The 17203-nt window shown below is 44.2% G+C and overlaps 1 protein-coding gene across 1 annotated transcript; it reads left to right on the forward strand.

The window, feature by feature from the left end:
• Positions 1-981: 981 nt before the first annotated feature.
• On the forward strand, positions 982-16981 carry WDR89 (WD repeat domain 89). Its single transcript, XM_073637514.1, has 2 exons — positions 982-1087; positions 14115-16981. Exons 1-2 carry the CDS (start codon positions 1024-1026, stop codon positions 15275-15277), a joined length of 1227 nt encoding a protein of 408 aa, XP_073493615.1. The 5' UTR covers positions 982-1023; the 3' UTR covers positions 15278-16981.
• Positions 16982-17203: the final 222 nt, after the last annotated feature.

Consider the following 17203-nt stretch of genomic DNA (forward strand, 5'->3'; position numbering starts at 1 on the left):
TGATGTCACGTCACCAACACTGCAGGCAATCACTGAGCCAGGGGCGGACATATCATTGGTGCAACCACACAGGGGCCCAAAAGATAAGGGGGCCCATTTCTACCTCCAAAGCAGGTGGAATTGTACATTATTATGACCTTTAGACTGCAAAGGGCCCATATACTGTTCTTGCACAGGGGTCCTGTTCTGTCTCTCTATGCCCGCCAGTGCACTGATCACATGTAGACAGCACAAGGAGCCGAGCTCAAGGATTGCCTGCAGCGCTTTGGACATGATGCCATCGCTGCAGCCAATCAGCAAAGACCATAGCAGCTGTGGGAAGGTGAGGAGCTTAATTTGTTTTTTTTTATTCGCCCCTGAGTCTTTGGAGCACTAATGTATACTCTGTAATACTGTATCTTAAAGGGATCCTTGAGAGGATCGCCATACAGTGCTCCCCGATATGGCCCCATTGTACAGACACAGATGTTACGCTCTTTTTTCTTTCTGGACGCGGATTTTATGGGATGGCGGATTTCCATATGCTTAGTTTTGCGGTATACTAACTCGGACAGGGCACAAGTCATATTTTTGGGGCTTTTATCAGGACTGTGTAACTGTATGGTCACATATATTACAAATGTGATGTGAACTAATGCAATAGTACTGTACATGGTGCCATACAGCGTGTGTACACCGCCATACTGTATCTGAGGTACTTTCTCTCAGTGTGCCTTTATGTTTATTCCAGGCACAGCCCCTGACCATTTCACCTCATGTTTCTGTTAAAAAAACACCCATTTTATTTACTACAACAAGCTTTATTGGCAAAACACAGAGGAACACTCTTCATCCTGTGAGAGGAAGCGTATTTATATAAACAGCGTGCTACGTCATCACACAACGGCAACGTCTACATCCTACTAGTCCCAGTAACCTGGTAACGTAGGCGGGACACTGTTCACGAAACGTCGACCAATGGCGGAAAGACTGGGCGGAGCTATTGTAGCTGGAACGCAGCGTACTGCGCCTGCGCGGCATCTAATGTGTCTTCTGCTGGGCACATGGGCATGTAGGGCTTCACTGACGGCTGTCGTAATTCCCCTAGGTGAGTGTTTTGTATACATGTGATATGTGAGTGCAGCGCAGCTGTCAGTGCCTGCTGGGGGTTGTAGTTCTTCATCAGTTTCACGGCACAAGTCTCCGAGGCTGCTGTGTTACTGTTTCCATACATGACAGGCATTGTGCTGCTGTATTTTTGCATCTGGTCTAGATGTTACAGTTAAATGAAGTATACAGCTTCTATGTAGACCTGTGTGTCTCCATGGTTACAGCTGGCAAACAAGCCTTGTGGACTCCTTTCTTTCATGTTACCATGGAAACAGTACTCTGCATAGAAGCTGTATACACAAAACAGTAGGATCTTTTTAACAAGTACGATTCTGAATGATTAAAGGGGTTGTCCTCTTATTAGGACAATTTTATTATTACATTTATGTATTTTAGGATTAATGATTATTGTAATTGGGTTTTGTTAAATATCGTGCACTGTTTTCCTTCTATAGCTTCTTTGTTGCACTGTATTGCTGAGTTAACTGAGAATATGTCAGTGAGCTTGGTCTGACGGTCCAGTGGGAGAGTTTGTAAGTTTTATCTGACTTTTTCTTAGCTGTGCTGATTTATGATCACAGACCACATCAATGTGCTGGGAAATGGCTTATAATATTGATGGTCTGTTAGGGGCAGTCAGATGCCTGTGTAACTGGGATCAAGATCGGAACGCAGCCGGTGGCTCTTCCTGAAGCGTGACTGCTTCATGTATTTCTGCTTGGGTCGGGAGAGCCGCCGGCCAGTCCCTGCATTGCGGTCCCTTTTATACGGCCGACTGACTGCGCCCTTAGGATAACTCATTGATATCAGACTGGTGGGGGTCCGACTCCTTGCTCCCCCCCCCCCAACCCAATCGGCCTGAATAGGAGCCGAGCTGCATTACCCAGGAACGGTCACTACACTTTGTGTGGCGCTGCGCTGCCTGGCCTCTGCTCGCTTTTTTCCCATCTAGTCACCAATCATGGCTGCAGTGAGACCTCTGCATACAGTGAAGGAAATACGTATTTGATCCCTTGCTGTTTTTGTAAGTTTGCCCACTGACAAAGACATGAAAAGTCTATCATTTTAAGGGTAGGTTAATTTTAACATTGAGATATAGAATATCCCCCCCAAAAAATCAAGAATATCACATTGTAAAAATTAGATAAACTTATTTGCATTTTGCAGTGAGAAATAAGTATTTGATCCCCTACAAACCATTATGAGTTCTGGCTCCTACAGACCAGTTAGATGCTCCTAATCAACTCATTACATGCATTAAAGACAGCGGTCTTGCATAGTCACCTGTATAAAAGACTCCTGTCCACAGACTCAATTAATCAGTCAGACTCTAACCTCTACAACATGGGCAAGACCAAAGAGCTGTCTAAGGATGTCAGGGACAAGATCATAGACCTGCACAAAGCTGGAATGGGCTACAAAATCATAAGTAAGATGCTGGGTGAGAAGGAGACAACTGTTGGTGCAATAGTAAGAAAATGGAAGAAATACAAAATGACTGTCAATCGACATCAATCTGGGGCACCATGCAAAATCTCACCTCGTGGGGTATCCTTGATCATGAGGAAAGTGAGAGATCAGCCTAACACTACACGGCGGGAACTTGTTAATGATCTCCAGGCAGCTGGGACCACAGTCACCAAGAAAACCATTGGTAACACATTATGCCTTAAAGGTTTAAAATCCTGCAGTGCCCGCGAGGTCCCCCTGCTCAAGAAGGCACATGTGCAGGCCCATCTGAAGTTTACCAATGAACACCTGGATGATTCTGTGAGTTATTGGGAGAAGGTGCTGTGGTCAGATGAGACAAAAATTGAGCTCTTTGGCATTAACTCAACTCGCCGTGTTTGGAGGAAGAAGAAGGATGAGTACAACCCTAAGAACATTGTCCCAACCGTGAAGCATGGTGAAGGAAACATTATACTTTGGGGGTGCTTTTCTGCTAAAGGCACAGGACTACTTCACCGCATCAATGGGAGAATGGATGGAGCCATGTACCGTAAAATCCTGAGTGACAACCTTCTTTCCTCCGCCAGGACATTAAAAATGGGTCGTGCTGGGTCTTCCAGCAACACATTGACCCAAAACATACAGCTAAGGCAACAAAGGAGAGGCTCAAAAAGAAGCACAGTAAGGTAATGGAGTTGCCTAACCAGTCTCCAGACCTTAATCCCATAGAAACTTATGGAGGGAGTTGAAGCTCCGAGTTGCCAAGTGACAGCCTCAAAATCTGAATGATTTAGAGATGATCTGCAAAGAGGAGTGGACCAAAACTCCTCCTGACATGTGCGCAACCCTCATCATCAACTACAAAAAACGTTTTTGCCACCAAGTATTAAGTGTTGTTTGCCAGAGGAATCAAATACTTATTTCTCACTGCAAAATGCAAATACATTTATCTAATTTATACAATGTGATTTTCTTGATTTTTTTTGGGGGGGATATTCTATCTCTCAATGTTAAAATTAATCTACCCTTAAAATTATAGACTGTTCCTGTATTTGTCAATGGGCAAATTTACAAAAACAGCAAGGGATCAAATAATTATTTCCTTCACTGTATGTCTCGTGGACCTCCAGCATCTCTGTCTCTGATCTCTTAGTTATATTGATTCATATAGAATATTTCTGTGCCACGTGGAGGCCATACGGCGCCCTATGGGACATTATCCATACAGTCCTGTACTATGGAAATGTTATTTTGTGACGTACCTGTCACTGTGATTGCGCCCAGGTATATTTTACTCTGAAAAAGAGCAGTGTTTCAAAGAAAACTTAGTCAGGGACTATAGGGAGAGATGACACTAATCCAGCGAGGCCCCATATCAGGCGACTGACAGATCTGGAGCTATAGGGACCTTGGATTAGTGATCCGAGACGCATCGTACCTGGCAGCCATAGTAAAATATATCTGTTTACAGCCTGTTCGAGGAAAATATCGCTGCATGCCCAAGTTTGATCCAATATTCGGACTGCACACGCCCGTGCCAATCAATGAGTCAGTGGAAACCATCAGACTGCACTCGGATGTCATCTGAGTGCAGTCTGATTTTCCACGGACTGATATAATGGAGAAGATGGAGAAATTTTTTATTTTTAGATCTTTTCTACGTCCGAGAGAATCGGATCACACTCTGATCAGCATAATTGACCCAATTCTCTTGGATGAGAGAATATACGGCGGTGTGACCCCCTCGCCTATGGCTAAGTGATTAACAATTGATTGAATAATACATATGAATCTCCAGTGCACATTTATGATCTCTTTTATGTATTAACTTTTTTTTTATGACAATTAGCTAAATCATTGCCTTCTTTTTTTGGGGGGAAAAATATACCCTATTAACTGATCAGTTAAACTTCTAAAAATCCATGTATTTATTTATTTTTCGTATATTATCTATATAGAAAAAATAAAGAAAAATTAAAAGATAAATAAACAAATATTTCATGGTGTGGATGTAGTACTCAGTTTGTCCACCAGAGTGTGCTATTGCTCCAGTAATGACCTGTAATGTGATGGGCAGGTTCCCCCATTCATAATCCTACAGCTTTATTACATGGATGACACTGAATACTCTGTGCCAGCGTGTGTGCAGGGCACTGAGAACTACGCCAGCTGTCTGGCCCCCTATAAAGCAGGGTCCCCTCTCTATGCACACTGTGAGTGCTGCCTCCTCTCTATTGCTGCCTGTGGCATGTACCCACCTCGTGGTCCGTAATACCCTCTAGGTGACGGATCAAGAAGAAAACTGCTTTGTTAAAGTGAGAGTTTTATTTTATTTTTTTTTAAATCTACTGCTATTTTTAAAAATGTCATGTTAGGAACTATAAAAAAAAAAAAAAATGACCGATTTAGCAGAGCCGAAGAAAGTCCTACTATGTGGGCATTAAGGTTTTTTTTTTTCCTTTTTTTTTACATTTTTAATTGTGTTTTTTCTTGTGCCTGAAAACTACTGTCATGTGCATCCATAGATTAGGACACCCACAAAATTAAAACTGGTGCCCAGGAAAGTGGAGACACTTCCTAGAGCCAACCAATCGTATTGCTTCTTTTATTTTCAAAGTGGAGAGTAGAAGATGAAAGCTGGGATATGATTGGCCGCTGTTGTCAGTGGACTGTGACTTGATGATTGGTCTGCAAATAATGTTTTTTTTTCTATCAGGATTTTATCCATTTATTTCAATGGAGACCTCGTTGGTCTTGTGCTTGTACCATTTCGCAAAAAAAAAAAGTGTAGAAAAAACATGAATAAGTGCAGAAAACGTGCATGGATTTTAGGTGCAGAAATGCGGCGGATTTTAGTTTGGAAATCTCAACGAAAAATGCACTTTTGTTCTGTTTGTTTTCCCCCTGTCCCATCTGCAGTGATGGTGCACGGGGAGTTGAAATCCCAATTCTCTTTTTTTTTTTATTATCCCCAGAAGGTGACTTTTTGTCGAGTGATAAATAAAAGAAGAATTCCTGCGGAAATGACCAAATCCCGTCTGATCCCTTCACCTTCTATTTGCGAATTCCTTGTGTGCTGTTCTTAGTACGATCTGCCACTTCCTGCCCCTCTGGTGCTGACCCCATAGATGCTGCTGCTCTGTTTCTCCCCGCGGCTTCCAAGCCATTTCCTGGCGTGCGGCGGATGAGTTTGGCGTCCGCGGTTTTCATGCTGTTCACGTGACGGCTTCAGCTTATTTATTTTTGCTCTGAAATGTAACTTTGAAACAACAATATTTGCAACGAGATGAAGAAAAGTTTGGGTGACCGTCGAGCTGAGCTGTTCCTGCTCACCGTTGACTCCACCATTGACTCCACCATAAACATGGACACTCGGGCACTGCGGGGGTGGAGGGGGCATTGTGTTACTTATGGGGGATGTCATTAGAAGGATTTAATCTGGCCATCCTTCCTCAGTAATCATTTCCTGCACAGTCAAAAGTCAAAACATTTTGATCCATCCTAAATGAAAGACTACAGATTTTAAATGAACGGGAAATATCTTGTAATATTACAGTTCAGGAGCATAAAGAAGGAGCGGTCAGCCCCCCGGACGTGTCCATTTTACTAAATACTAACTATTTGGTAGCACCTTTTCTTAGATCTTTGCATTCCTCTTTTTGGTTTCGCAGTGATTTTGGCTTCAGCACGGGTTGTCTGGCCAAAGATCGCTGTATGAGGCTGGCACATCGCAGTATAACGGTCACGTTCATGCAAGTCGCATAAAGTTGGAACCAGTTGCATTTTTTGCACCTTATATTTGGAATACCTTGTGGGTCACAATGCAGCCCCATTCACCTACAATGTAGCAGCGGCATACAGCCATCTTTGGCGCGTTACCCGTGTCATCACCAAAGCCGCCGTGCAGCCCCTTCTGTGCATTATCATTCCGGGGAACATAAGATAATTAATTTATTCATCATTTTCCAGGAGGAATAGTATAGGGAAAGTGCGATGCAGAAAACGTCCTCCTGAATTATTGAATGATGAATACAAGTATCTACTAAGGGAAGAGTCACACGGCCATATAACTCTGACGGGGATCGCAACGCAATGCTCGGACTGGCCGGCAGCTCTCTCCACCTGAGCGTGACAGCAGCATACGTTTGGGTAGGGAGAGCCGCTGGCCAGTCGGACCATTGTGTTGCAATCTCAACCCGAGTTTTACAGCCGTCTGGCTCTTCCCTAAGACACATATGTCAAGATTGATAAAAAACAAACCCCTATTTGCAGCATTACCGATGCGCTCCATCATGTCTGTGATGCATGCAGCGGCCGCACGTTACATATCGAGGCCCCATAGAGAAGAGATGCGGAATATTGAGGTAGTGCAAGTTCAGCCGCGGTATTATATTCTAATATTCGCTTTTCCTCGGAGGTTTCGGATCATCCGGGGCTGCCCCTCATCCTCATTACTTTGGGTAGGAATATAGGCTGTGTGGGATTAATCTCTGAACGACACATGGGATTATCCTTAATCTGACCGGCAACAGGTTTACAAATCTCAATGTCACACACACAGCCTGTTATTGCATCCTGATTTTTTTATTTTTTATTCCCCGGGTCTCTGTATCCGCTCAAAATCAGCAGAACCACCCCCCGAAAAAACACATTATCGATCTGCTAGAAAACCCTCCTTGTGTGGCTGCACGAGCCCCGTTATCTTTTGCTCTCGCAAATGTGAACGTTAAGGAAATAATATCAATTCCAGGGCAATTATCTGCCATTGAAGGCGATTGTCACCTGCGCAGCGCAGAAAACCGCAGCTCGGATGGACGGGCTGTGCGGGGAAAGAAAGAGCTGAAACGTTATCTGTAACCCATCCTGAGCGAGGCTATCATTAGCCGCAGTGTCACCCGCCGCTGACCTGACGCTGGCTCCGGGCCCGGACGTTTTCTAAGGTTGCGTTGCTCAAATTTCACGGGAAAAAAGCTGCTAATCGAGCTCCAAACTTAGCAAATAGAAACTGAGCAGGAACGGGAGGGTTCAGCGCGGCCGTTACCTACCAGCAGATCACTAGAATCGTCCAGCCAAGGGCTCGGCAGATGCCAGGGGTAGGAAAGTTTCATTGATGGCATCGGGCATGGATCAACTTCCACGTGGAGGGGTCAGCTAACTTCAAAGAAAGTTTGAGTTTACTTTTAGCTACTAATATAGTGATTATATAAGTTTGTTTTTTTGTGAACCTGTCGTCAGACGGAGCCCATTTACTGCAAAATGTCGTTTGCTGACAGATCCCCAGCTCGGCAGCGGCAGCAAGGAATTTAGGGTGAATTTTTACAAAGTTAGCTGCAAGTTCTCGCCGAGCGTGCCCCATGCTGTCGCCGAGCGTGCCCCAGATATTTTTATGGCAGTCTCAATTACCTGAATGAGGTCTTTAGAAATTCAGGTTCCCGCTGTGCAAATGATCCCATCTCATATATCTGGGATGGATTTTTCAACAAATCTGCCGCACGTAAATAAATCTTTAAAGGCCCCATCTACTCAACTATCCCCGATAGATGATATCAGGGAAGACAAAGATTCATGTCCTCTGGTAGAGAGCACAGGAGCGGTCAGCAAAGCCTGGCATTCATGTGTGTGGGGGAGTCAGGAGAGAGCTGTCAGCACAACGATCTTATCTAATCTGTATGAGCAGTTCTAGGCCTCATGCAGAAGACAGTATAATGCCACATAGTGTCTTCTATAGCAGGACTCCATGTTTCGCCATATGGTGCTCCATCAGGTGCTGTATGTGTGGAAAAGTCCTCCCTCTCCCTCAGAAGCAATGGAAGAAAAACTCCAAAGTACACCAAGTGTCTAAGCCTTTGTGTGGCATTATAGGCATATTGAGGTACAGTAGGGCCCCATCTACCTCTAGGTATGTAGTATGTAATGGGCTACAAAGCAATACTAGAAAATAACAAAATAAGCATAACTCGCCAGATGTAATGCATTACCTTCTTGTGACCTTCTTTTCTTTTTTTAAGCAGAAACTGCTTCAAATAATTTGGCTCCCACTCCTGAGAAAAAATACTGACCAAATACTGACAGTGGGGCCGTGGCCTTAGGCCGTGTATCACTAGTAGACTCCCTGCCAATTATGCAAAGATGATTCTGAGTGTTTTGGAGGGGAAACGGTGTCTTGTGGAGGCACATTATGGTAGCCAATCCAGTCCCTGTTTTATATTGCAAATATCGTAAATGAATTTGCAGTATTTTTTTGTCATTATTTTTGCAGCCATTTTTTTTTTTTTTAATCAGCCTCATTCGGAAAATCAATCCTTATGATTAAATACATATTTAGACAAGACCTTTATAAATGTGTAAGCTCGCCGCCCGCCACGTATCATTAGTAGGCTCGCCGCCCGCCACGTATCACTAGTGGGCTCGCCGCCCGCCGCGTATCACTAGTAGGATTGCCATGCATCACTAGTAGGCTCACTGCCCGCCGCATATCACTAGTAGGATTGCCATGCATCACTAGTAGGCTCGCCGCTCGCTGCATATCAATAGTAGGCTCGTTGCCCGCCGCGTATCACTAGCAGGCCTGCCGCCCGCCGCGTATCACTGGTAGGCTTGCCGCGTATCACTAGTAGGCTTGCCGCCCGCCACGTATCACTAGTAGGATTGCCATGCATCACTAGTAGGCTCGCCCCTCGCTGCATATCAATAGTAGGCTCGTTGCCCGCCGCGTATCACTAGTAGGCCTGCCGCCCGCCGCGTATCACTAGTAGGATTGCCATGCATCACTAGTAGGCTCGCCCCTCGCTGCATATCAATAGTAGGCTCGTTGCCCGCCGCGTATCACTAGTAGGCCTGCCACCCGCCACGTATCACTAGTAGGATTGCCATGCATCACTAGTAGGCTCGCCCCTCGCTGCATATCAATAGTAGGCTCGTTGCACGCTGCGTATCACTACACTGTGTTCCAAATTATTATGCAAATAATATTTTCTCAGATTTTCCCAAATTACCTATATGAATTGCAGTCATTGTAATTTTCCAGTCAAATAACTATTAGAATACAATTGAAAGGTTTTTGTACAAACTGCCTATGATAACAGTATATTTTTTAAAAAATAAACTCAAACTGCACTCAAAATGCATGTTCCAAATTATTATGCACAGCAGAGTTTTCAACCTTTTCATTTTAATAAAGAACAAAAAAATGGTCATTTTTGAAATTATAAGCATTAGCAGGTTATTACAAACTGAAATCAAACAGTTTTCACCTCAAAACTTTATTCTAGGTGATGTTACATTTGCACATAGGACCCCTTGTTCGAAAGGAGCTTCTGAACTCTCTCGTCCATTGAATTTGTCAGGTTTTGGATGGTTTCTGCTTCAATTGTTTTGCATGAGGACAGAATACCCTCCCAGAGCTGTTGCTTAGATGTGAACTGCCTCCCGCCATCATAGACACTCCTTTTGATGATGCTCCAGAGGTTCTCAATGGGGTTGAGGTCAGGGAAGCATGGGGTTTGTCCCCTTTTATGCCCATAGAAGCCAGAGATGCAGATGTGTTATGTGCAGCATGAGACCGGGCATTATCATACATGAAATGATCTCGATGGTCCAGATGGATGGAGTGGAGGATGGCTGGTTGATGGACACCCCATGCAAACACGGCTACGGCGCCAACAAGGAGGAGGTGGAGTAATGTTTTGGGCTGGAATCATGGGGAGAGAGATTGTCGGCCCTTTTAGGATCCCTGAAGGGGTAAAGATGAACTCCATAATGTATGTTGAGTTTCTCAAACAGCACTTACTGCCATGGTTCAAGAAGAAGAACCGTGTATTTCACAGCAAGATCATTTTCATGCATGATAATGCCCCGTCTCATGCTGCACATAACACATCTGCATCTCTGGCTGCTATGGGCATAAAAGGGGACAAACTTATGGTGTGGCCCCCATGCTCCCCTGACCTCAACCCCATTGAGAACCTCTGGAGCATCATCAAAAGGAGTGTCTATGATGGCGGGAGGCAGTTCACATCTAAGCAACAGCTCTGGGAGGGTATTCTGTCCTCATGCAAAACAATTGAAGCAGAAACCATCCAAAACCTGACAAATTCAATGGACGAGAGAGTTCAGAAGCTCCTTTCGAACAAGGGGTCCTATGTGCAAATGTAATATCACCTAAAATAAAGTTTTGAGTTGAAAACTGTTTGATTTCAGTTTGTAATAACCTGCTAATGCTTATAATTTCAAAAATGACCATTTTTTTGTTCTTTATTAAAATGAAAAGGTTGAAAACTCTGCTGTGCATAATAATTTGGAACATGCATTTTGAGTGCAGTTTGAGTTTTTTATTTTTTAAAAAATATACTGTTATCATAGGCAGTTTGTACAAAAACCTTTCAATTGTATTCTAATAGTTATTTGACTGGAAAATTACAATGACTGCAATTCATATAGGTAATTTGGGAAAATCTGAGAAAATATTATTTGCATAATAATTTGGAACACAGTGTAGTAGGATTGCCGCCCGCCGCGTATCACTAGTAGGATTGCCATGTACCACTATAGGCTTGACGTGTATCACTAGTAGGCTCGTCGCTCGCTGCATATCACTAGTAGGCTTGGCGTGTATCACTAGTAGGATTGCCACGTATCACTAGTAGGCTTGGCGTGTATCACTAATAGGATTGCCACGTATCACTAGTAGGATTGCCACGTATCACTAGTAGGCTTGGCGTGTATCACTAGTAGGATTGCCACGTATCACTAGTAGGCTTGCTGCTCACTGCCCATTATCTAAGGAAGATTTTCTGTGGTGTCCGATACTCGTAGAGTACCTGGTGTCTGGCGGACGCACTGTGACCGCACACAGGTCTGTATATTGGGAAGGTGTAAAAAAAAAAAAAAAAAAAAAATCTCTTAACCAATCCAGTCTCTTTTTTTTTTATATTCCCAATATCTTAAATGAATATGCAGCATTTTTGTGGATTTTTGGAAGGTTTCCGCTCCAGTCATTATGACTTTACAGCCTCATTTTGCAAAATCAAATTAATTAAGCGATCAAGAAGACGCGAGTAAAATGATGTGAAGCCTCCGGGGGGAGTGTCTGCTAACACTGCCTGCTTAGCTCTGTGTACAGCAACAGTGGCTGCTTTCCCAGGCGCAGTACTGAATGTGAATAGGCCTTTATCTTGTCATCTGCTACATTTGACACTCCAGTCCCCACACTTACTTATTCATGGCTTGTAAAAATGTTGTAAAAGTATCCAATGAATTCATCATGGTAGCACTAACTTCTTAAAGGGATTTTCTAGAAATGTCTGTTGTCTGGAGGACGCGGCACAGCAAACTTCATGGTTCTTTGGTCCTCTAAGGGCCCTGGGCATCAGTCACCACACACTGATGGGTTTCCTAATAGTAATATTCCTTTAAAACAACTTTAAAATGGATCTGTCACCAGATTTCACAATACACACTGCAAGCATTATTAAATAATTATCTTGGATCTGATGAGGCTGGTGTACTTATACTTGTCATCCTGATATTTAAAATCCTCGTGAGACTTGTAAAATAACGGGAGGGAACACTTTAGAAAAAAGCATTTATGCAGCAGTTCTTCCATAATGTTAAAAGTAAGCGCACCAGCCTCATCAGGTTTGTGTAATCTATTTAATAATGTCAGCAGATTGTATTGGGGAATATGGTAACCGATCCGATTTTAGTCGTGGTCTCCTACCTGTGGCTGTCAGGTCAGGGTATGCTGAATGTTGCAGTTTCACAACAGCTGATGAATTGTTTTAATGGAGGCATTAGTTATTTAAATGCATGTATTTTCGGGTAAAATAAAAAAAACAAAACTTTTGCTATAGGGTTTCATTAAAAATTTCTACAGCCTCTATATATCAGAGAACATAGCTGTCACAGGTGTGTTAGAAGTGACAGTCGCCCTGCAGTTGGTTGCAGGAGATCTCTACGTTTGCCATTACAGACACCTTGTTAGAGGCTGTCTCTAGGATCCAGCGGCTACCTTCCTCTGGCTAATTATCACCCTGGCCTGGGTGTATAGATACCTGCTGTGTGCCAGAGGGAGATGCCGGCGATACTCATTACTCCTTGTGAAGGCTTTAGCAAGAGCAGTACTTCTTTCTCTCTGGTGTTGGGGACTGTGCGCATTTGTCTGGAGTCATCTAAAGCTAAGCAATTCCCCTTTGTTTGTCCCCCCTTGTTGCCTTTAGTGTCAGTGGGGATCGACTAGTGCTCATCTCCTCCCTTCCTTAGCCTTAGCCATACGCCAGGGAAAGACAGGGCGAGGAATGCGTGCGGCGATTGGTGAAGAGCCAAATTCAGGGACGTTAGAGGAGACAGGGTGACACTAGATCATCTAGGAGGTCTCCCCTTCCCCCTTTCCCTAGAGTCTGGGCTCCCTTTCCCTCTTCTCCTTGTGTTGCACTAAGTCTTTCCCACACCTTGCGTGACAATAGCAGGCTGCAGAATGAGCTAACAGTCACATCAGTCAGCGAGCTCATTCTGACTACAGGGTTTGTAATCTTTATCTCTCTCAAGTTCAATTTTACTTTGGTTTTACATTGGCTCTTTCACACATTTATTGGTCACTTATTTGTACCGTGATACGTAGAGGCTGTAGAAGCCACACGGCCTAAAATTTCTAATGAAAAACCTGTTGCAAAAATGCTTTTTAGTCAAAAATACATGAAAAACTAAGTTCTCCCATAGGTCTCCATATTATTTAAAAGGGTTCTCTGGTTTTGGAAGCCCCCCACCCCTGTACCCGGCTGCAGCTTGTTAAAGAGCAAACAAACAAACCTTGCTTTACTCACCCTCCCTGGGTCCGGTAAGGAGTCTCCTATGCCTGTTGTTGTCTGCAGTGCATCAGTGTGAAGAGCAGCTCGTGCCGCTGACCTCACTGATTGGCTGCAGTGCTGCTGACGTGATGTCAGTGCTGCAGAGACTCAGCGCTGGACCCGGGGAGGGTGAGTAAAGCAGAGTTGTTGTTTTTACTGAAACTGCAGCCGAAATTGGAAAAAAAACTTTTTAAAAGGAGTCGTCCCGCACTTCTAAACACATTTGATAGGAAAATTAAAAATTAGATCTTCTACCAGATTGGTGTCACTTCTCCATACGCTGCACTCCGGTTTCATGGTTTCTTCTTCCGGTGTGACCACTGCAGGCAATCAGTGGCTGTTTATTGGCTGTAGCTGGCTTGTGATACCTGTCAATAGAAGAAGACACCAGGAGACTTGTGGGGGGAATGGTGCAGAGAACAATGGAGTTGCACCAGCCGAGTAGGTGTATCACTGATTTGCTCCAGTTTGGTTATCGCACCCTTTGTCTTTGTAAGACCACGTTCACACGTTCAGTATTTGGTCAGTATTTCACATCAGTATTTGGAAGCCAAAAGCAGGAGTGGAACAATCAGAGGAAAAGTATAATAGAAACGCGTCACCACTTCTGGATTTATCACCCACTCCTGGTCTTGGCTTACAGATCTAAAATACTGACTGTGTGAATGTGGCCTAGTTTTGAGACACGTGCCAATGTAGTTTTTTCTAATTGCTTTTCATTTTATATTTTAGATCTCAAGAATATTGTCCCCGCCATGGACGCCTTAGAAGACCAGCTTTCACACCTTACCATAGCCAAGCGCGCGGCCATGAAAGACGGCACGACTTACATCATTGACATCGACGTGTCCAATCCAGCGGAGGAACAAAGCGCTCAGACAATTGCCATTTTGTGTTCTGACAAAACAATCCGCTTATATAACCGGGAGACCGTGACTTGTCTCCACGAATATAGCGCCCACCCTGGCGCGCTGAGCGGCGTCCGTTTCTGCCACACAAATGGCAACCTGGTGCTTTCAGCTTGCAGCGATGCCACCGTAAAACTTTGGGACGCTCGGGTGTCCGGTACCGGAGCCGTACAGCAATATACCGGTTACCCCTCCAACGTCTTCATCAGTTTCGATGTCAGCTGTAACGACCTTGTTGTCTGCGCAGGCACGGAGAAGGTGGAAGACGACGCGTTTCTGGTCTTCTGGGATGGAAGATACATTCCAAATACCAAGTCTAAGGAGCCGCTCGGAGCTTATTCAGAATCTCACAACGACGATGTCACCCAAGTTTGCTTCCATCCAACCAACCCAAGCCTGGTGGCCACCGGTTCCACCGACGGGCTGGTCAATGTGTTTGATATCGGTGCGGATAACGAAGACGATGCGCTAACTTCCACCTGCAATTCCGACTCTTCTGTGAACATTGTTGGTTGGGCGGGAAGGCACTATAAGCAGGTATATTGCCTGACGCACAATGAAGGCTTCCTCTGGTGGGATCTTGCCCAGGTGGACACGGAGGAAGCCATCACGCTCTGTCAAGTAGAAGATGTAAGGGAAAACGTTCACGGATGTGACATCAACTATCTCATCGGGGGCTTCTATCACGAAAGTCGGAATGCTTTGCTCCTTTTCGGAGGGTCTCATGATGGTAATATCAGCTTGCTATATTGTGATTCCGGTAGGGTCGCACACCTAAAAACCTTAACCGGAGGCCACACGGACATTGTGCGCTCGGTCTACTGGTGCGGAGGAGATGACTCTTTGATAACTGGAGGGGAAGATGCTCAATTGCTTTTATGGAAACCAAAAGAGGCATCGCCTAAAAAGAGAGACTCCATGAAAATGGCTTCTTCTGTGCAGCAGAGGGTTCGCGTACATACCACCAAATCCTTTATGGCCAAGTAAAAATGATCGAAATTAGGTGTAAAGCCCTGGTTAGGAGCTCAGGGATCTCTGTATAATGATCCGTATGCGAGGCTTTATTTTGGAACCGATTCTTGCCTAAAACACGCAAATTGTCTCTTCAGAAAGGAAGAGGACTTGACCGCTATTGCCACTTATAGGAAGTAGCATCCTAAAAGTCAATATCGACCCTTTAACAAGCCTTGAAATATGACATAGGATAAAAGCCAAATCAGAATCTCAATTTGCAAACACAGTGATTCGGGGTATTACAGTGCAAAGTATGAAATCTGATTTGGCTGGATGAGAGGCTAAGACTGGGATCTAAGGGGTAAGGTTTCTCTATGTGGAGAGTGACATGCCAGGTCTGGCATGCCAGTATGAGGAGACTTTAATGCCTTGCATGCTCCTCTGTCACTCTCCACAAAGAGAAACCTTACCCCCTTGGATCCCAGTCTTAGCCTACACCCAGCCAAATCAGTTCTCATACTTTGCACTGATGAGGGGCAATACCCCGAAACACTGTGTCTACAAAGTGAGATTCTGATTTGGCTTTGATCCGAAGTCATGTAAAGGGTTGATAACTTTTAGGATTGCTACTTCCATTAGGTGGCGTTAGAGTTGAAGTCCTCTTCCTCTCTGCAGAGACAATTTGCATATTTAATTTCCCAGAGGAGCATGTAAGGCATTTAAGTCTCCTTATACCGGCGTGCCAGACCTGGCATGTCACTGTCCACAAGGAGAAACCTTACCCCTTAGATCCTTGACTAAAACAGGAGCAGGAAAGTAGAAGTTTTTCCAACATTGAAAAAACTACGTTTTTTTTTGCCAAAAAAATAGCTGGATGCAACATCGGCTGGAAATAACGGCTCATGCACATGATGAGGATATACAAGATGATCTGGTTTTACCCGCAAGGCCTTTGCAAAAAAATATGTCTTGGCAAGACGCCATATGGGGGCACCCTGGCACGGACCCGTAGGGGCTCCATGAGTAATGCCAAGTGGACCCTAGTGTTTCATTATTTAGGAAGGTGTTGGTGACCTCCAAGATCCCTCTGCCCTTATGAAAACAATGCCCTGTGCTGAATACTGGGTGGCACTGCCCCTCTGCTTGGTCTCATGTTACGAAGCAGATCTCTATAGTGGCACAAAGTGCTTTAAAAAGTAAAATTAATGGCATGGGCGTGCCACCAAAGTATTGGCCACAGTCCTAGAGATGCTGTAGGGCTAGTACACACCTGCCGTGGCACATGCCACCTCGGACTTTGCATAGAAATGTGCACGCTTACCATAGAGGGCTAGGAAGTAAAGCGGTAGGGTCAGACACTGGGCCATAACTGTAGGCAAAATGTGCTTTTTTTTTTTTTTTTTTTTAAATTTTGTACTCACTGGATTTATCATGAATATTTTAAGAGATGCCATGGTCTATAATTTATGAGACGTTTGTAATGAGGGTTTTAATCGCCTTTTTTTTTTAAACTGGAAAATTCTATTTTAATTGGAGAAACTTTGGTTTTAATTACATCTATGGATTCCTGAAGTCATCTAATCCGTATGATATCTATAAGGTCGATGGCATCACTTGGGGTCCGATATTGAGTTATGGGGTCAGTTGTACAGGTACCTTATTACACTTGTATATTTTATGTGTAACTTTTACCTATTTTCTGAACATCCTATTTCCTCAAATTAAATGAGTTTTGTACTTTGTGTTCCTTCCCTGTAATATACGTATGCATTAAGGCTTTCCAATCCGATGGTGGTCTGCACTGAGAAGTCGCCCAGTAGTACAGCATTGTCATCCACATGGAGCAGCTCAGCACTGGAAACCATAGGGGAACGTCTCTTTACATGCGGGTCCCCACAAGGTTACTGCGCCCCTTATCTTGGTGTTATAGCACATTTCCGAGATGCCACCTTACAGAAC

This window comes from Phyllobates terribilis, unplaced genomic scaffold (genome assembly GCF_046119375.1).
Source record: "Phyllobates terribilis strain yellow unplaced genomic scaffold, ASM4611937v1 Scaffold_7__3_contigs__length_470593459, whole genome shotgun sequence".
In the NCBI taxonomy this organism is placed as follows: Eukaryota; Metazoa; Chordata; class Amphibia; order Anura; family Dendrobatidae; genus Phyllobates; species Phyllobates terribilis.